This window comes from Mixophyes fleayi, chromosome 5, assembly GCF_038048845.1.
Source record: "Mixophyes fleayi isolate aMixFle1 chromosome 5, aMixFle1.hap1, whole genome shotgun sequence".
NCBI classification, from domain to species: Eukaryota; Metazoa; Chordata; class Amphibia; order Anura; family Limnodynastidae; genus Mixophyes; species Mixophyes fleayi.
The window spans coordinates 141,202,965-141,224,025 of NC_134406.1; the positions used below are offsets into that span (position 1 = coordinate 141,202,965).

The 21,061-nt window shown below is 39.4% G+C and overlaps 1 protein-coding gene across 2 annotated transcripts in view; it reads right to left on the reverse strand.

Annotated features, from left to right (window-relative positions):
• The window catches only part of CTNNAL1 (catenin alpha like 1), a 228,638-nt gene that overhangs the window by 102,184 nt on the left and 105,393 nt on the right, over nt 1-21,061 (reverse strand). For both annotated transcript variants that reach the window (XM_075212894.1, XM_075212893.1), the window contains exons 4-7: nt 6,211-6,330; nt 5,854-5,943; nt 4,758-4,928; nt 3,276-3,476 (exon numbers count right to left, since the gene is read on the reverse strand). In XM_075212894.1, coding sequence (XP_075068995.1) covers nt 3,276-3,476; nt 4,758-4,928; nt 5,854-5,943; nt 6,211-6,330 — 582 coding nt within the window. The remainder of the gene's footprint in view (nt 1-3,275; nt 3,477-4,757; nt 4,929-5,853; nt 5,944-6,210; nt 6,331-21,061) is intronic.

The following is a 21,061-nucleotide window of genomic DNA, read 5'->3' on the forward strand; positions in this document are numbered from 1 at the left end:
AAATGTGCTTGCATGCCTTGGTCTTTTGTTATGGTGAACGCACATTAGTAGCAGATTGCATACCCATCATCATATAGTTTCACAGACCATAACTTGTTTCACGCTAACAGCCAAATAACTTTCATATGGTAATAGAATTGGTCACCCTTGGTTGATGTCAGGATGAGCAAATTGCACTGCACCACTAAACTATTACCACAACAGACACGGATATAGTAAAAGTCCAAGCAATGAAACAAGGATAAATTTTCTTCTTTTAAAAGTTCTTTGGAAATCAGACCGCTATGATTTTGCCTAAGTAAGATGAAATTACAAAAGAGTTGACAGCTTCTAAAGAATGAAAGGACCATGAAAAATGCTCAAAGTTATTAGTAACACTGAGTAAGCCCTTCGCCACTGAGGCTTTTCTCACCCCTCTAATTTTAGCACTTTTGGACTGGTCATAGTCAAATATCAATATTAGAAATTTATTTGAGCAGTACCTACACAAATTATAATTTAATTTATTTATTTTAAGACGACTTTCGATTTTCAGAGAACGCAATTAGTCTGCTTAAACAGCCTTTCACAACAAATAAATTCTACCCAAAATTGCCAAAAAAGCTTTTGTTTTTAATTCACTTTTGATTCAAAATAAACTTGTGCCCAAAAGCCTGAGCAGTGCGGGACATTGAGTTTGGACTCCTCTCCTATATGCACAGCCCATCTGAGTGTGCAGGTCTAAAAAATATTAATTTAGCCTTAAAGAATAGGTCCACTTGAGGAAAAGGGGGGTGAGAAACCCAGTCACGATTTGGAGTATCTGCATCATTGTATAGGTAAGGACAACAGCACAGATCCACTTCTGTAATCATCTCACATTAACTGCTGTAAATAACATGAGTGGATTGTCAGTATCTTATCCTTAAAATATACAACTTACACATTTGTAGACTTTAAAAATAAATAAAAGTATTACATATATGTATATCATAGATCAAACGCTCTGTTTTTTAAAAGGGATCTGTGACTGGATCACCTAGAAATAATTTATTATAGAAATTTATTTCAATTAGTGATGCAGACCCCACTTTATATTATTGCAAATGTACATTTATTTTTTTTTGTACATTGTGTTGTATTTCTGTATAGGAAATGCAATGATGTCTGAGATCCTATGCCAGGGGAGAAAATTTGGTTTTGTTGTTTAACTTCTAAAAAGGAGGCTAGTCACATGCTAATTAAGCTAATTAGACCTTTTCATCTCAGTGACCAACATATCTTTTTAGTCTGAAGGCACCGCAGGAGATTGTTACCTTTCTTTCCTGTGTAGTTTTTCATTGTGTATCTTAGAACCTGTCTGAACAATGTAGACAACAAGGACTGAGGAAATCAAAGATTGATGTAAAGTTTGTTAAAGCTTAAAATTCTGTTTACTCCAAGTCTAGAGAACACATCACATCCTGATGATAAATTATCTGATGTAATATCTCAGACGTTTTGGTGCCAGCAAGGAAAGTGGGCTGGGTTACCCCCTAACATATGAGTCAGAAACTCTATAAAAAGATCTGTTTGACCATGTAATGTATCATTCCATCTGTAACTCCTGGAAAGTTCGCTAGTGTGATGCCCAGAAACTGTTGGGCACTAGGACCCAGTGAAATAGGGCCGTCTCTCACACAATGATACAGGAGAGACTTTAAGACCCAGAGAAGTCCAGTCTGAGAGGGCTTCTGGAAGGTTCTGTGTTTTTGTGTGACAGGAAAAATTAGACTGTGGAGATAGTGATTCAAGGAAGCAGAGTAACAGAGAGAGGGCTAAGGAGCCTTGTGGAAAGAGAATACATAGGAAAACAATTAAAAAACGAAAGTGAATAAACTGGAGTGACAGGAACAGTGACCAAGAAAACTGACAGAGGAGCAGCAGTGAACAAAAATGGTGGAACAGTGAAAAGAAGAGATCTGAGACAGACATTAAAAAGTGTGAGAAAGATAAAATTATAAAGATAAATTGATAAAGAGATAGAAAGAGATAACAGAAGAGGATGAGATAGTGAGATATATTTAACTGCTTACAAGTGACAATTACTTTGACAGGAAAACAACAAATAGTTTCACATATTTATAAGTATATCAGTATTATTTATTCCTGCCAAATTTTTAAGAAATGTACTGAACATTTGGCTGAAAGTTATGTTTAATCACCAGATAAGCGTGATGTGTGTCTCCAGTGACAGACTTACGACAAACTCTTACTTCACAGTCAAACAGAACCTCCATTATAACTGTAACTAACTGTCACTTTAGAGACATTCTTCATCGTATGGTTGGCAACCATATTGCCTACCTACATTCATTTCCAAAGACTACTGGTTGTTCATAGAGAAAGTAGAATAGAAATTGTTTTATCGGATATGCTGTGTGTAAAAATGTGTTTAAATCCGCTGTTCAGTTTCCATAACTGTTGCCAAAACACTCAAAGGCAGTGAATGTTGATTTAAATTAAATAATTGAGTAGCATTGCTTATAACAAGAAAATTGAAATTATATGGTATTTGTTGCTAATCATTATTTGCCCCATAAAAACAACATTTTACTAACACATTGTTCCCGAATAATAAAAGTGACGTTAGTTAATTTTTAGTGTCCTACTTGTATTGGGGACCAGGGGGTTCTCTGTCCCACTGTAGTGTTGTGAACTAAACAACAACATCCGGAGACCAGGCACGATCTGCACAACACTAACACCACCACCTTTGTTTTACTTAGTTCAGGGAGAGCCACAAAATCTTTATTGAAGGTATAAACAGCCATCTGATAAGCTGCAATCAACAGATGAAGGCCACCAGCTCTTGGATTAAAAATAAAAAACAACCACCACCACCTGCTGGCTGTGGTAGGATGATTGGCTACACTACTGCACCTTCATCCTACCATGGCACAATACGGCAGCGGAATGAAATGGTTTGCTGGGCATAGTTAGTATCAAGTATAAACACTACACCTATTACAATATTATTCAGCTCCGTGATACACAACAGTTGATATATATTAAAGTAAAATACTGTCTTTGCCTACTCATTAAAGTTAATTTTAGATGACAGACAAATCAGATACAAACTAAGATAAAATAATGTGGGCTTACCAGAGAAGATAGCAGATGTAGTTCACCCAAACCCCTTTAATACTTTACTCAAAAAACATACGTGTCAGGTTTGCACAAGACACCAACAATTTTAAATAGAAAGGAGGATTTTGCAGAATATAAAAAGAATTACTTTGTTAAAAAGCTCTTACAGCTTGCATCCACACTGAAACCAGCTGTTCTAGCTCCGTCTTGGCTTGGTTAGACAATTCCAGAATACGTTCTCTGTTTTCATGGCTGGTATAAGCTGAGTCAGTGAAGTCCTCTGTATGCTCCAATATCACTTCTAACATGGTAGATACATTCTCCTTCGAGAGGAAATACAGGTTATCTCTGAGTCCTTCAACTTTACTCTAAAATACAAAAAAAAAAAAAAAAAAATCTGATTAAGAATTTAAAGCAATATTAGTTACCTTCACAAATATACAGGAAAAGTTTCAGGAACTAAACAACATAAAAGATAATAGAAATAAAGTGTTGATTCGTAAAGAAATAATTTTCTATGCCTACCAGACTTCTTCATTATAGTACTATTTATTAAAAAGGTAGTGCAAGGAGTCACCAAAAAGGACATTTTGAAGCAAATAGTAGCTTGCATTTAGCCAATTAAAAAAAGTAATTCCAGTCAGCAAAATCCTATCATCAATCATTAAACTGTATCATGATTTCTAAATTTTTCAAAGGGCAGAACCGAACCAGCATGTGTGTATGTTTCATTTACCAGCCCCAACCTCCAGAGTCTTTGTGAAGTTACCAAACTGACTTGCCCATCAAACCGAGCCAAAGACTTATGTCCAAATGGGCCACACACAGATGAGGTGAAATTATACAGAATGGTCATGTAGCACTTGGGCCAAGAGCTGGATTCTATGGGGGGGGTACAGTTAGCGTGAATAGACGATAACCCCACAAATTATAAAACAGTACAATATCAAGAAGATGATGAAGAATAAGTATCAGCGCACTAGTCAGTTCACATACTGTGACAATACTGTAATCCCAACCCTTGTTAATTTTGACTGTCTGAAAAACTACTCAGTCCTGGGTCATATCAGAGGAGCCTGTGTAGAGAGCTGTCACGTGCTGCTAGCAACCATGTAAATGGAATACTAAGGGTTTTACATATAGAAATCTGGGCAAATATTTGTAAATTTGACAGAGTACTCAATAAATGGTGAAAAACAGGCAGGTAGCATTTTTCAATGCTAATATAACAAGGTATTGAATAAACTTCTTTTGTATAGTTCAAGTAAAGTAAAAAAAATAATAAAAATGTTTAAGTGTGATAATCTCATAACCAAACATTATTAAAGGATATTTACACACACACAAATAGGGCTCAATTACAAAACACCCCTTCCCAACTACTTGGACTGTGTGGGACCAGTGCTATAGGTGATATGTCATACGCACTCCCACCCACCCTGCAACAGGTCTTCTTTCTGGCAGCAATAGGGAGAAGACCAAAACCTCCCATCTAGTCAATGCAGAGAGAAGATCTTCTGGAGCACTGGAGGAAGTGGGGTACTACTGAAGAGCAGGGGGCCCTTGCATGGGACACCAACAATGCTGAAGAGAGGAGCTGGTAACTAAAATTTACTATATGGGTAGACATAGTGTTCAGATTTTCTCACCTTAAATTCTTTGATTCCAGTGTAGATACTGATTGGTGCAATTTCTGCATCCCCATTTGGTCTAACATCAGTTACAATTTCAATAACCTGCTCCAATGCCACTCTCATTCTTTGGAAGACTCCTTCTTTGTTATTACGTGCTGATTCGCAATCAGGATGCCTTAGGCAAGTCTGTACAGAAATAAAAACCTCAAATATCTAACAGGGATATATTTGCAAAAAGTAAAAGAGCCGATACTCATCAAGAACCAGATTAAAACGTTAGGAATTTTGGTAGGTTATTTGTTAGTTGCTGTGGTTTATGTTACTCAACATATAAAGGGTAAATTGTATGTTTACATCAGCAATTTTCAAAATACAATTCTATTTGAGCAGGGGGCATGTGAATAAATTAAGATTTATTTTGCTATTGTTTTCTAACTTTTAGCACACCTCATTAAACTTTTACTGGTTGCTATACACCGAGCAACATAATTGCAGTTTGACGGCATCACTCAAAATGTAAGTTTCAAACAGTTAAAATTCCTTTCACATGCAGGAAATTTAATGATTAATCTTTTTTTCTTTTTTTGTGCATTATCAAATTGATTCACAGTGATATTTGCAACTATTTAAAGGCATAACTAACACCCACACAATTAAAAAAAAAAAAAACAATTGCAATGCGTATAAATTTGGTTTCACCTAAAGAATCGGATTCTGTAATTTTCCAGTAGAATTTAGAAAAAAAAACAAAAAACATTTGTTCACATTGCATGGAAACCAGAATGATTAAAGCAAAATAATGTATTCTATGAACATAACCATTAAAAGAGATTACTACATACATTAGGTAGATATAGAAAAACAAAATACTATTTGCTGGAGTAACTTCAGTGACTCTCCTATTCATCTGAAGGCAAAAACGGAGTTTGGAGTGTGGCGTTTGTTAGAAGTTAATATTAATAGATATAAATTTAGCCTTTAATGCAGTTTGAAAGGATTAAGAAAAAGTATGTTTAATCCTTACATAATTAGGCATTTCTTCGCTCTTAATATTTTACTTAAGGAAAATACTATGTAATCAGGTCTTAGGTGCTGACCACAATACTCTTACCTTGGAAGCTGTGAGCAACATCATGGTACATTTCTCCAACACAGCTCTTGCTGCTGCCATACTTGCTTTTTTCTTCTCGCTCTTCAAGTCCTTGATAAATATATTCATATTATTTTCTGAATTAACAATCTTCCAAAAAGAAGTAGGTTAAAAAACGATGACTGGAATTTTTTGTTTCACTAGTGCTTTAACTACACAAATAAGCCATTACTCACAAGCCATTAGAATTTCCATAGATCTCATTAAAATTTTATTACAGTTCATAGTCCCACACAGATTAAGTCTGAGAGGTGTGTTGATGTGTGCCTTAACCACGTTCCCATGGTCTATATAAATTATAATCTATTTTATACATACATTTTGTCGATCTCCGGTGAGATGGGCAAACTCCACCATTTCATTGCCAAACTGGCTAAATATCTGAACAAATTCTTGAAAACTGCTCACTTTCTCAAGGTGTTCCATAGTTGCAAGGACCTGAGAGATAATGAATTTATTAAATGATAAAAAAAAGCATATACTCATACGAATCTTACCTACAAAAATTTAGAACAGTGGAAATATGAACATTGGAGTCACTTTCTGAAAAAGCACTTGTATTTTTTTTGATGAATTTACCATATAAGAAAAAAAAAAAAACCAACATATCATAATATAGAAAATGGATGCTATTTGAAGTTTAGGTGACAGGTGGTTTTATGAGCCGATGGAGCAGTGTATTTATGCAAGGCTACATACCACACTAAAAGACCATGTGGAATTAAAGGGCAGGGGGATATGGATCTAAAAGAGGGACACAGCAATGAATGATTACAAAAAATGTATACTGTCATAGTTATGGAGCAGTCCATACCATATCCAAATGTCCTAACATACATGATTAACCATACATTGTGCTGTTCTATATATACATATACACACATATACATACACACAGTGCCGTAACTAGACATTTTAGTGCCCTGGGCGAGACAGGGCACCGGCGCCCCCCCTCGAAGTGGGAGTGGCATTTGACAAGTGGGTGTGGCCAACCTAATGTGTGGGTGTGGCTAGCACTTTACTGAAAGAATATAGTGCCCTAATGACCATTTAAAGTATGCAAAAAATATATAGCGATAGGTATTCTAATATTTTATGCACTTAATACTCAAATAAAAACAGCAAAACTGTCTGTCTGTGTGTAGGAATTAAGACTGTAAGCCCCAATGGGGCAGGGAGTGATGTAAAAGTGATGTAAAAAAGAGTTCTCTGTACAGCAGTGCGGAAGAAATTTATAAGTTTAGTTGTTTTATGTAGAGGACAAAGTATATATTTATTTTACATAAACTGTACTGGGCATGAATTTAGGGGGGTTAACATATACTTAATTCGAATTATGATACTAAATTTTCTGTCTTATTCATTTATTCATATAATGCCTCAATGTAACTCAAATACTGCAGTATGTGTAGGTTTGTTACTTCAAGATATTGTGACAAAAATTGTCATGTGTTATCCTTGTCTCTAGAGGCAGATGTAGTTGAAATCCTTTTAATATTATGAATTTACTCTGCCGTGTTAGAAGGGAGGTGCTTCACTGTGTGGGCCAGCAGAGTGTGACTGAGAGGCTTGCAGACTTGCTCTGCAGAAATGCACTGTGGTGATTAGTGAATTATTACAGAGGGGCAGGGATATTGATGTCATGGCAGCTTATCTGCTACAATTTTAGCTTCTTTTTTTTTTCACAAGAATACAAGGTACCTTAAGGAGTGTGTTCTAAAAATGTATGATGTAGGTTTAGCTGTCTGTTATGTAATGGGGAGGAAATATACTCTATTAAACTGTACTTTTTAGCAGAAATGCAGTGGAATAACACTGAACCAAAAAGATATTGTTTTATATTTGAAAATTTTTACTTTATCTTGAAGTTTGTGTTTATTACACAGGTACAAAAATGAGAATGAGAATGAGAGAAAGAGAGAGAGATCATTTGGAATTTGGAATGCAAATGCCGACCTTCCTGTCAGTGGAACGCACATCCGTTCCACTGCGGAACTTAAGGGCAGAAGCACCAACCTCTTGTAAGTTAATGTTAATCTCTCTCTCACTCTCTTCAGCCCTTAAGCGGAACTTAAGGGCTGAAGGTATGGAGGCAGGTAGCGGGCGGCTGCTGCACCCCCTTGGCCTTGCACCCTGGGTGACGGCACCGCCCGCATCACCCTCGTTACAGCCCTGCTTCAAGGAGAGGCGTTCAATAGTTGTGAAGAAGGCTTCAGGGCACCCAAGTATGTCCATCAAGCACCAGGACTGTCTCGTAAAGTTGATTCAGCTGTGGGATTGGGGCACCACCAGTGCAGAGCTTGCTCAGGAATGGCAGCAGGCAGGTGTGAGTGCACCTGCACACACAGTGAGGCGAAGACTTTTGGTAGGATGGCTTGGTGTCAAGAAGGCCAGCAAAGAAGTCACTTTTCTCCAGGAAAAACAGGGGCAGACTGATATTCTGCAAAAAGTACAGGGATTGAACTGTTTAGGACTGGGGTAAAGTCATTTTCTCTGATAAATTCCCTTTCAGATTGTTTGGGGCATCTGGAAAAATGCTTGTCCAGAGAAGGAAAGGGGAGCGCTACCATCAGTCCTGTGTCATGCCAACAGTAAAGCATCCTGAGACCATTCATGTGTGGGGTTGCTTCTCAGCCAAGGGAGTGGGCTCACTCACAGTTTTGCCTAAGAACACAGCCATGAATAAAGAATGGTACAAAAACATCCACCAACAGTTTGGTGATGAACAATGCCTTTTCCAGCATGATGGAGCACCTTGCCATAAGGCAAAAGTGATAACTAAGTGGCTCTGAGATCAAAACATCAACATTTTGGGTCAATGGCCAGGAAACTCCCCAGACCTTTATCCCATTGTGAACTTATGGTCAATCCTCAAGAGGCAGGTGGAGAAATAAAAACCCACAAATTCGAACAAACTTCAAGCATTGATTAGGCAATGTTTACCTACATTTTTACTGTATTTAAATGTTGTCGTTAGGGAAGGTGTTCCCATAAAGGTAGCCTTGATTAATGGCAACAACACCAGAAGCAGCTCACACTAATTGTTTCATGTGAATCTAGCAGTATTTTAATTTTCTGTGCAGTTTTAGATCAAAACTACTTTGGTTTATATTACTATGGATGACTATTAGACCCGTGATCTTGGACTGATCAAGCCGACCAAATACACAAGATATTGATTGTATCACTGTCAAACAACATTCTAGTAACCTTTTCAGCCAATGCTCTTTATGTACTATAGTAGAAGGGACAGTTACAGAAATACTTAGGTTCAAGTGAGGCACTACCCACCCCCAAAGTGGCACCAATGGGAGAGGTGACTTCTGCCCGTTTTTGATTTTATTTCACAATTCAGGAATGATGTTTACTCAGCTTAGGAGGTCACTTAATATTGGAAACCCAGCATGTTTTTGCAAAATGCCTTTTTTCAACAATCCAGTATCTTTTATACTAAATAATTGATCTATAAGTGATCTGAAATGTATCCATATTAAAGTGCTTGTTTATCAATTTCAGAAATACGGAAAGTTGATGGATTAAATCGGACAAATGTATTTTTGATAATTGTTTAAGCTAGCTTTTTTTTATATAGAAAGGAGAAGCCCTATGACATACATTGTTATTTTAATATAGTACACTAAAAAGAGGCAATATGGGAATATTAGGTCAAGTAACAGAACAGATCTTATAGATCAGAGGGTAGTAAAAAAAATAAATGTACACCAGTGTTCCTCCTTTAGCAAAAAGGATATTTAATTTTGCAGAGCACGAATATTTTTATATTTTAGATTTTTTTCTAAAATACATTTGACCTACTAACTTGCTGGATAAGTTAATAAATAAGCACTTTGGGTACATTCCAGATCGCTTATAGATCAATTGTTTAGTAAAACAGTTACTGGATTGTTGTAAAAGGCATTTTGCAAAAAAAATGCTGGGTTTTGAATATTTAGTGACCTCCTAAGCCGAGTAAAAATACATAGCCTGCCCACACACACATAATATAAATACAATTTTACTTACCTTTCCATCGCCTTTATCTCTTCTCTTCTGTGTTCTTCTTTGCTGCGCTGCCCCTATCTGCCCCAGCAGTGCTCCTCGCTGAATATGACGTCGGGCGTGATGACGTCACGCCCAAAATTCAGTGGGAGCGAGGAGACTGCCGGGAGCCGCCGGGAGATCAAGTGACCTTTTTTTTTTCCTTTTTTAACTTTATTAACACTGCTGCAAATGTTTTTTGTTTTTTTACTATGCCGACGGGGAGGGGAAGGTAGCTGCGCCCACTTGGGCTTGCGCCCTGGGCGACGGCACCGCCCGCACCACCCTAGTTATGGCTCTGCATACACACTGATCAGCCACAACATTAAACCCACTGACAAGTGAAGTGAATATCATTGACTATCTCGTTACAATATTACCTGTAAAGGGCTGGGATATATGAGACTGCAAATGAACAGTTAGTTCTTGAAGTTGATGTACTGGAATCAAGAAAAATGAGCAAGTGTAAGGATCTGAGAGACTTTGACCCAGTAATCTAGCCACCAAAATTTGGCCCTTGTCAAAGCATCTCCAAAACGACAGGTCTTGTGGGATGTTCATGGTATGCAGCAGTTAGTACCTACCAAAAGTGGTCCAAGGAAGGACAAACCAGTGAACCAACGACAGGATCATAAGAGCTCAAGGCTCATTGATGCATGTTGGAAGCGAAGGCTAACCTGTCTGGTCAAATTACACAGAAGTGCTACTGTAGCACAAATTGCTGGAAAAGTAAATGCTGGCTATGATAGAAAGATATCAAAACACATAGTGCATCATAGCTTGCTGCGTATCAGGCAGCGTAGCCAGGGCCGCCATCAGGGGGGTACAGGGGGTACTGTTGTACCGGGCCCGAGCTCACCAGGGGGCCCGGCCGGGCCCGGTACAATAGCCAGCGCAACTCCAGCTTAACTTACCTGTCTTACAGTCCACGGCAGCTCCGCTGATCTCCGCTGGTCTCTGCAGGTCTCTCCTTGCCTCTTCTTCTCTGCACTCATCTCTTCAGCCTGGCTGTCACGCTGACAGCCAGGCAGCACTAGAATACGATCGCAGGGGAATGACCCTGCGATCATGTGACAGCCAGGCAGCTGCCAATAATGATCGCAGGGGAATCGTTGCTCCGCCTCTGCGATCATGTGATCCTGCCTGTCACTGATGGTGTGCACGTCACACCACTGTTCCCGCCGCAGAGGAAGCACCAGAAGCGGGAGAAGAAGGGAGAAGAAGGGAGAAGAAGGGAGAAGAAGGGAGAAGAAGGGAGAAGAAGGGAGAAGAAGGGAGAAGAAGGGAGAAGAAGGGAGAAGAAGGGAGATGAAGGGAGATGAAGGGAGATGAAGGGAGATGAAGGGAGATGAAGGGAGATGAAGGGAGATGAAGGGAGATGAAGGGAGATGAAGGGAGATGAAGGGAGATGAAGGGAGATGAAGGGAGATGAAGGGAGATGAAGGGAGATGAAGGGAGATGAAGGGAGATGAAGGGAGATGAAGGGAGATGAAGGGAGATGAAGGGAGATGAAGGGAGATGAAGGGAGATGAAGGGAGATGAAGGGAGATGAAGGGAGATGAAGGGAGATGAAGGGAGATGAAGGGAGAAGAAGGGAGAAGAAGGGAGAAGAAGGGAGAAGAAGGGAGAAGAAGGGAGATGAAGGGAGAAGAAGGGAGAAGAAGGGAGAAGAAGGAAAAAGGAGAAAAAAGAGAAAAGAAAAAGGAAAAAGAAGAAGAAAAAAGAAGAAGAAAAAAGAAGAAGGAGGAGAAGCAGCTGCAACACTTTTAACTGTAATTACATTTTAAAGATTTTGATTTTCAGGTTTTTCTGTTTGTTTCAAGGGGCTGCATTATTAAAAATGAAAAGTGTTTAATCTGCTTCCAGATTTTATTTATTAAATATTTTATATGAAATTCTACATTTCAATTTATATACTTTGCACCCAGAATTGTACTCCTATATTTCTATTTTAAATAGGGGGAGGGACACCCCATTATTTTATCTGGGAGCTGCATTGTATTTAATCCTTTCCATCAATGCATATTGGAAGGTGTTTTTTGTGTGTTTTGGCAGAACTTCAAATCCTGGCTTCATACCCATTTGATAACGGTTTTATTAATTGATTATTGTATTCAATTACGCGTTTGCATACGTACCTATGTTATTAGGCGTATGTTACATAACGGTTATTATTTAACCTATATACTTGTTGCTATATCCTGTATAATAATTGTGATCTCCTATCAGTGCATTGATTTTTACTTGTACCTTGACATTATTCCTGCATATTGACATATGTGCTTCCAGATTTTATGTATTAAATATATTTTATTTGATTCTATCTTTCAATTTATATACTTTGCACCCAGAATTGTACTGCTATATTTCTATTCAAAATAGGGGAGGGACACCCTCTTATTTTATCTGTGAGCTGCATTGTATTTAATCCTTTCCAGCAGCGCATATTGGAAGGTGTGTTTCATTGCTTGTTTGTCATCCTTTTTTTCGTTGCTCAATATGCATAAATTTAAAAGAAATTTACTGTTTGACATATGGGTGATTTTTGTGTTTTGTCACTTTCACTTTCCCAACCCCTTTAAGTGCACATTGATTTTGCCTGAAAGGCTTTTTCACATTTGCCTGTTTCCCTGTCACTGGATAACCATTGACACCATATAGCAGTGGATCCCAAACTTTCTCAGTTCGAGGCACCCTTACGGTCTCCATAAATTTTTCAAGGCACCCCTAAGCCAAAATAATTACCAAGTAGTCCCCTGACTTGCTTACAACTGGCCTTGGCCGAGGCACCCCGTGAGATCACCGCTGCACCCCAGGGAGACGCGGCGCACAGTTTGGGAACCACTACCATATAGTATAGGTTTATTTCCACTCTCTCTTCTACATCTTATCATTATTGTGTTGATTTGAATCTTTTTTAAGTTCACTGTATTAGCTATGATTAATGCCCTGCACTTTTCTTACTCATCTCCTGGAGATCCTCCCTTCTAGCTGATGGCGTGGTGTGACCTGACGTCACACCACTGTTCCCGCCGCCTCTGAAGGAGCAGTGAGAAATAAAAATTACAGCAATGTTGAAATAATATAAAAAGATTGAGGTTAAAATACAATATGCATAACACTGGGTGGTTACTGCAATATAAGCAACAGACAGACTGAAGTGTTTGAATAAAAAACAAACCAGTGTCACAATAGGATTAAAACACTGTACTTCCAGCCAATACAGTCCAATATCTTGGATTACTATATGAGAGGATCTAAGATTTCAAACCAATGTTCATTGTGATGAAAAACTGCTCAATGTTTCATCACAATGAACATTGGTTTGAAATCTTAGACCCTCTCATATAGTAATCCAAGATATTGGATTTTTTGCTTTTATTCAAACACTTCAGTCTGTCTGTTACTTATATTGCAGTAACCAACCAGTGTTATGCATATTGTATTTTAACCTCAATCTTTATATATTATTTCAACATTGCTCTGATTTTTATTTCTGAATTTCATTTTTATTAATGCAGACCCTGTTGTTATTGTTTAATGGAAGTTGGGGGAGGTACTTGGTCGCCGGGGGGGGGGGGGTGTCAAAAAGGGCAGGTTTTTTTGGGGGGGTGGGGATGGGTTCATCGGGGGGGGGGGGCCCTGCCTGCGTCATTTGTACTGGGCCCCATGATTTCTGATGGCGGCCCTGAGCGTAGCCACATACCGGTCTGAGTGCCCATGCTGAACCCTGTCAGAAACTGACTACAATGGGCACGCGAGCACCAGAACTGGACTATGGAGCAAAGAAGGAGGCCTGGTCTGATCACTCACGTTTTCTTTTACATCGTGTGGATGGCTGGGAGACCCTGCTGGGAAACCTTGGGTCCTTGCACTCATCATCATCAACATTTATTTATATAGCACCAGCAAATTCCGTAGCGCTTTACAATTAGGAACAAACATTAATAAGACAATACTGGGTAATACATACAGACAGAGAGGTAAGAGAACCCTGCTCGAAAGCTTACAATCTATAGGACAATGGGAGTTAGAAACACAAGGGCATGTGCTACATCATATTGCACAATGGAACAGCCAGACTGCAAAGGTAAAAGTACTGAGTTGGCTGTGTGTGTTGCAATGTTGGTCAGAAGGTTGTTGTCTTGCGTTAGCTGTGTAGGGGATGGCAATAGGGTAATCTAGGGAAATTAAGATGATGGTTGAGGAATATCATAACCTTGTCTGAAGAGGTGGGTTTTCAGTGAACGCTTGAAGGTTTAAAGACTAGAGGAAAGTCTTACTGTGCGAGGGAGGGAATTCCACAAAGTAGGTGCAGTCCGGAAAAAATCCTGTAACCGAGAATGGGAGAATGTGATGAGAGTGGAGGAGAGACGGGACACTCATATGGATCATACTTTGACATGTTCCACCTACCTAAACATTGCTACAGAGCAAGTACACCCCTTCATGGCAAAGGTATTCCCTGATGGCAGTGGCCTCTTTCAAGAGGATAATGGACCCTGCCACACTGCAAAATTCAGAAATGGTTTGAGTAACAAGACAAAGAGTTCAAGGCTGTCATTTTGGACATCCAGCTAACTTAGGTGAAAATAAAATTCCTAAGGTTGGGGGAAGAAGAGCCAACAAGAAATGGTTTAAAAATCTCTTGTATCAGTAGTACAGTGTTCATTGCTTTGAGGGAGTCTAACAAGACTGAAATGTCCCATCCTACTCAACTGTGTTTCCTCACACATCAGGTCTTAACTAGTAAGTAGTAACTCTATTTTATTTTTTTAAATTAATTTGTGCAACTTTTTGTATGTCTTGTTATTAATTTTTGTAAAAAAAAAAAAAAAAAGGCTTGGAAATATTTTCAGATTAAACATATTTAATCTAGCGTATTTCTCTGTGACTCTTTGTGAACTTTAAGTCTGAAACATTAATAAGTAGTTCTGGTGAACGTAAGGACACCATAATAAATCCTGCGTGGTGGCGGAAAAGGTGTATTCATTGTTAATTAAGGTGACACCAGTCACGGCCAGCTGTTCAGATTGCTGTATCTGGGACAGGCTGGGCGTTCATGTCAAACTGGTTGGCAGTGGTGGGATTGATAATATTTTTCTTTTTAGCATAAGAACTTAAGTGAATTAGTGGTGTGTGATCCTAGAGAAAGTCAGCATCATAATTAACTGGAGATTACTCTCAAGACTTACAAATTTTAAAGGACATACTGCACATATATTTTTTGCTATTCCCTTTTTCTTTTCTATCTTTTATTTGGTGGAAATGAGAGGTCCAGGATGGCCAACTGACTATAAGCAGATGAAAAAGGACAGACTTTTGGCTTTGTATGTCGAAAGAAGAATTGCTGTCGTCCCAGTCAGAAACAGAGAGCAACGGATACAAGCTCTTATGGAGCATAAACTAAAAGCCGGAGGAGACAGTGGTGAAAACCCCTCTGCTTCAGAAGAACAGTCAGCACTGGACAGTACCACAAATACCTCTGTTGAATAAAGTGGGGAGTCTACCCTGGACAGTTACCTTCATACTGCTCTCAAACAGCTGAAGGATGCTGACCCTGCAACCTCATTGCGGCTGATCCAGCAAATACAAGAGGTTACAAAACGCAGAGCAGACAGGAAGGCTGCTGAACCTCAAGCCGAACATGAAAACGGGTTAGAGCTAGCCAGGCCCAACGGCCAGTCGGCGTACCGAGGTCTGGGAAGAAAAAAAACCCAGGCATGACCAATTTCCTGTATTGGAAAAAGATGGCGATCTTGACACGTTCTTGAGGGCATTTTAAAGGACTTGCCAACAGTTTGAACTGAACCCCAGTGAGTGGGCCACCTATTTAACCCCTGGACTGCGAGGGAAAGTTTTGGAAGCATTTGCAGACTTTCCCCCAGAAGATTATGTCGCAATTAAGAAAGCCTTGTTACTTTATTTCAACATAACTCCTGAGGCTTACTGGCAGAAATTTCGAGACTCAAGGCGCAGTCCCTCTGATACTAATGCCGGACTGTTAGCGCAATTATCATCCATGATGCATCAATGGATTGAGGGATTACAGGTACTAGACTATAATAAGCTAAAGGATCTTATTCTCCAGGAGCAGTTCCTCACACTGATCGTGACCCTAAGACAGCGCAAGCGGCTGCTAGCCTGGCCGACAAGTACACAGTTACCAGGGCTCCTGTATCGAAGAAGAGTTGGGGAGCGTCAGGGCAAACTACGTGGAAAGAGAGGCAACCTGGAGGATCACCCCTGAGTTCCCAGTCTACCAAACCAGCTCTTGCTGCACCCTATGCGAGGACAGGGGGGAAATCTGTTTTGGCAACTGGCCACAGGTGTTTTACATGTGATGAAGTGGGGCACATCATTCCCCAAAGAGAAGAAACAACTCCTCCTCCTGTGGGGGCCAGGCAGGAAGACTAGTGCCGGCCGTTCTGTGTGCAAGAGGATCCCAAGAACTCCCCAGAGACAATCTGCAAACTGTTAAGGTAGGACACCAAGTCGCACTTGGGTTGTTAGACTCTGGCACAGACCTGACTCTTGTACATCCAGCTCTAGTGATCCCAGAGAACATTATTACCAGGAAGACTAATCGCTGCGCGAGGAGTGGGGGGGGGGGGGGCTACATTCTGCAGTACCCCTAGCTATGGTCTACCTAGATTGGGTATCTGGCAGAGGAATACGAGACATTGGGGTACTAGACAATCTGCCTGCCCCAATTTTGTTGGGGACTGATTTGGGAAGGATGCACACTGCTTATATAAATGAAAGCAATGTCATTTCTGATGCTAACATTAATCTTTCCCAGATGAACTCTGCTGGCCAGCATAAAATAAGTGCAAAAATATGTAAAGAAATGTCATGTACTGCTGAGAATACTCATGCAGATTTCCAAGTACCTGTGATGCAGAGGGACGGCTTATGTGTCAATATGTTTGATGATAATGCTCTTGTTGGAGAGACTAACACTTTGAATCCCCTAGGTTGTGAATATGATAAGGGGAAGATGTGTAAAATTGTGCCTAAATGCGATATCATGTTTGCTAAAGCCTCGGAAATATTTTCAAATTAAACATATTTAATCTAGCGTATTTCTCTGTGATTCTTTGTGAACGTATGAAGCCCAGGTAGCCTCATGCTACATCTGTATATGATTTAAGTGTGAAACATTAATAAAAGGAATTATGGTGAACATAAGGACACCATAATAAATCCTTTGTGGTGGCAGAAAAGGTGTATTCATTTTTAATTAATTAAGGTGAAGCCAGTCATGGCCAGCTGTTCAGATTGTTGTATCTGGGATAGGCTGGGCGTTCGTGACAATAACACATGGGGAAATTTTTACAATGCAGTGCATGTATACAGTATATGCACAGTTGTGTTTGGGTTCATGCATACACAGGAGCACCCCCAGGCCAAGCAAGTTGTTCATCCATCTGTTCAATCAATAAGCACAGTCATTGCATATTAGAAGGTGGGTAGCAAACTGGCGTAGCCAATAGATCCTACAGTACCCTGCCAAAGTCTTCAAAAATGTGCAACCACCTCCCATTCCTGCCCTCAACAGTTAAATATCATGATCAAGCTATTCACTTATCTGAGGCCTGCACATGTAATGGAACCAATACTGGAAGATACTACTTGATTGCAACACACATTGTAGTTTTAAAGGACTAAATTATTAGGATCTACCGTTATAGCAGTCAAGAACAATTGCAACTTTTTTATTTTTTACTATTACTTAACAATAAATCTAAGTCTACCACCATTAGTGATTTTATTAGGCAAGTTAACAGCTTTGGGCATATGATACAATGGTTTTAACAACCAGGAGTGTCAAATAATTTTACATTACCTTACTGTGTGCATAGAAAATGTAGTGAAAGCACATGGAAGAATGAAAATACTCTAAAACTGCAAGAAACTTGGAACTTTTTTAAGCAATGTGTTATTTATCTATTATCCCTATATTTCAGATTTCCCAAAAACCTTGCTTTGTTTCTCTGTGTTGGGCTGTGGGTATAGTCTGAGGTATACAGAGCACCCGACAACTTATTCTATAAATATGCAAATGACTTAAATAATCCCTCTAGTACATGCAACTACATATTCATAGATTGTATTTTTGTCAAAGAAAAAACATCAAATGTGCCAACTTCTAAGAAGGAATTAGCAAGGATGGAACTGTGAATTCTGAGAAACCATGGCCACAGGTACTGTCTTTAAGTAGGAAAATAAATTGATAAAGATAGAGTGATTTAGGCTCCATATCTGGAAAGTATAAAACCAGCAGGTATTGTTAAGAACACAAAGTATTTAGCTCACAAAAAAGGCAGATTGACACAAAACATAAGTAAGAATATCAGGTAAAGGGAAATGACGCACAATTCCAGCAAAAGCTGTAGTGCCTAATATTGGACACGTATGCTGCGATATTTCAGTCAATATTGACAAATTGGCACAACTCTGCAGAGTGTGTGCACAAAAAAACCCAAACTGTGCTATCTGGTAATAATATCAGCTAAACAAGTGGATCTTTATAGGACCATGTTGGTATATTCAGTCAGAGGATGACAGCTATTAGCCTGTCTGCCAGCCACATTAACAGGATCACTACACGTGTGGGCAGCTTAAAACTGTCCCATTACCTACTTAATCAATTCTAATTCACACAGCCAGTGCTCTGGACTTACGCAGCCATTTTTTCCAGCTCTCCTCTAGTTCATAAATATTGAACTGGCAAATCAATTTTTGTTCTCCAGTTTAAAATGGCAGAAGAGGGGTACGAGTGGGAGGGCCAAGCAATAACAGTTTAGGATTGGTCCACTTCTCTTACACCACACTTCTGCAGCATCACACATTCCTCAATACAAGTCAGGGATGTGGAAAATCAGAGATACCTGGAAAAAACATCTGTACAGGGCAGCCACTGGGACTATGACCACGGTAAGGAAAAGGTTAGTAAAATGGATCAAGTGAAGATTATGTCCCCCTGATTGAACAAGTGAAGACTATGTCCCCCTGCCAGAGCTCACAGATCACATTCCCTGCTTCCTCAGCACAACTGACTTAACTATGGTGCGTAGTGACTATTTTCGCACTATCCCAGTTTTGCTTGGTGGCTCCAGTCATTATGTTGAAGTTGACAAGTCTTGTTTTAGTCATAAAATTAAAGCACCATTGTGGTCGTGCCCCAATCACCTAATATGGGTCTTTGGGATTGTAGTCATGGCAACAACATCAGCTGTTGGCTAAATGGATGTTGTTAGTGACAGAAGCGCTGAATCCCTCCTTCCTATTATTAGACGTGTGGTGCATCCAGGTTCGATTGTGCATAGGGATTCCTGGGCTGCCTACAATAATATTCAACTGGCACTGAATTTGAGTCATGAATGCGTCAATTACGGTGACCCAAAGTTTTGATTTGTTTCTCCAACTGGTGCCCACACATGTCTTACTGGAATAAGTGTAAGGTTCATATCAAGATGAAAAGTGGTGCTCTTTGTGATTTGCTTCCAACATATCTTGCACGATTCATGTGGAGAGATTGAGGCAGAGACGCATTTAACACTCTTCTTCTGCATATTGCAGAGCAATTTCCTGTTTAGGCTGATTATGATTGTTTGTTTATTTTTATACTTATGTTTATAAATAAATACATTTTTATCTTTAAACATATTGGCAGGGGACAGATACCGTATATACTCGAGTATAAGTCGACCCGAATATAAGCCGAGGTACCTAATTTTACCACAAAAAACTGGTAAAACTTATTGACTCGAGTATAAGCCTAGGGTGGGAAATGCAGCAGCTACTGGTAATTTTTTTTAGATTTATTCATTATTATGTTTTTAATTTACATCTGTATATGCATTTTTATATCATGTGTGTTTTTCAGTTTATTGCTATTTTGTCATTTTGATGTATGCTTTCACCCCCTATGTACATTGTTGTGGAAAATAAGAATATGTATACACATAAAATACAAATAAATTATTAAGTGTGTAAATTGTGAAATTTGAAAATCTATTACTTGCAGTTTGGTGGGGTTGTCAGTTGTCAGGACTTGAGTTCCAGGGTCACTCTCACACGTTTGGGGCCACTATTGCACTCCTTTGGGACGTACGGCATCATATTTGCCACAGCCTCTATTATATGTGCATCCTCCTGGAGCCCATATTGTCTTAGCTCTTCCTTGATACACATCTTCACATGCCGGCGCTCCAGTGGCAGAAAGGGGATGAAGAAATCAACTATGTTCTGGTCAATGAGGCTGCTGTGAAAGAATGCACCTTTTTTGTTGTAAAGTGCTAGAGAGATTTCAGGCTGCAGATCCTGTAACTTCATCTCCTCCCTGTCTTTCCCCATTTTCAAGTTCTCAGGCACCTTTGTGTTTATCAGGTTGCCATAATCATTGCTGCTGAAAAATGAAGATCGCTTTAAGGTAAGACACTCCGTTAAAAAAAAAAAATAGAGAGAGATTTTTTCAGCCTTTTCCTTCCTCCGCAGTGGAACGCATGTGCGTTCCACCAACAGGAAGTTCGGCATTTGGAACGCAAGTTTGCGTTCCAAATGCCGAACTTCCTGTCAGTGGAACGCATATGCGTTCCACTGCGGAGGAAGGAAAAGGCTGAAAAAATCTCTCTCTATTTTTTTTTTTAACGGAGTGTCTTACCTTAAAGCGGAACTGAACAACTGAGGGACCGGCCACCAGGTAAGTTCACCCGTGTATAAGCCGAGGGGGCTTTTTTCAGCATACAAAAATGTGCTGAAAAACTCGGCTTATACACGGGTATATACGGTACTTCATTTGTGTTAACAAGATTTGTGTTAAATGAGGATTATGTCCTAGGGGGACATACTCTTCACTTGATCCAGTAAAATGTATTGAGTAGATGGTAGTGCATCAAAGCTGTACAATCCTAACTTATTTGGTATAACATAAGGTTATTTGGGTATAACATCTGTCGCGGAGCAGAGATTAAAAATAAATATAGAAGCCAGCGCTTGCTGGGACTACAAATCCCAGAGTCCCATACAGCCTGAAATACATTGCATAATCACAACAGAAGTGGCAAGGGGGTGTGTCAGTTACAGTAGAGAGAGGAGGATTAATGGTTTTACTTGACCACAGCGT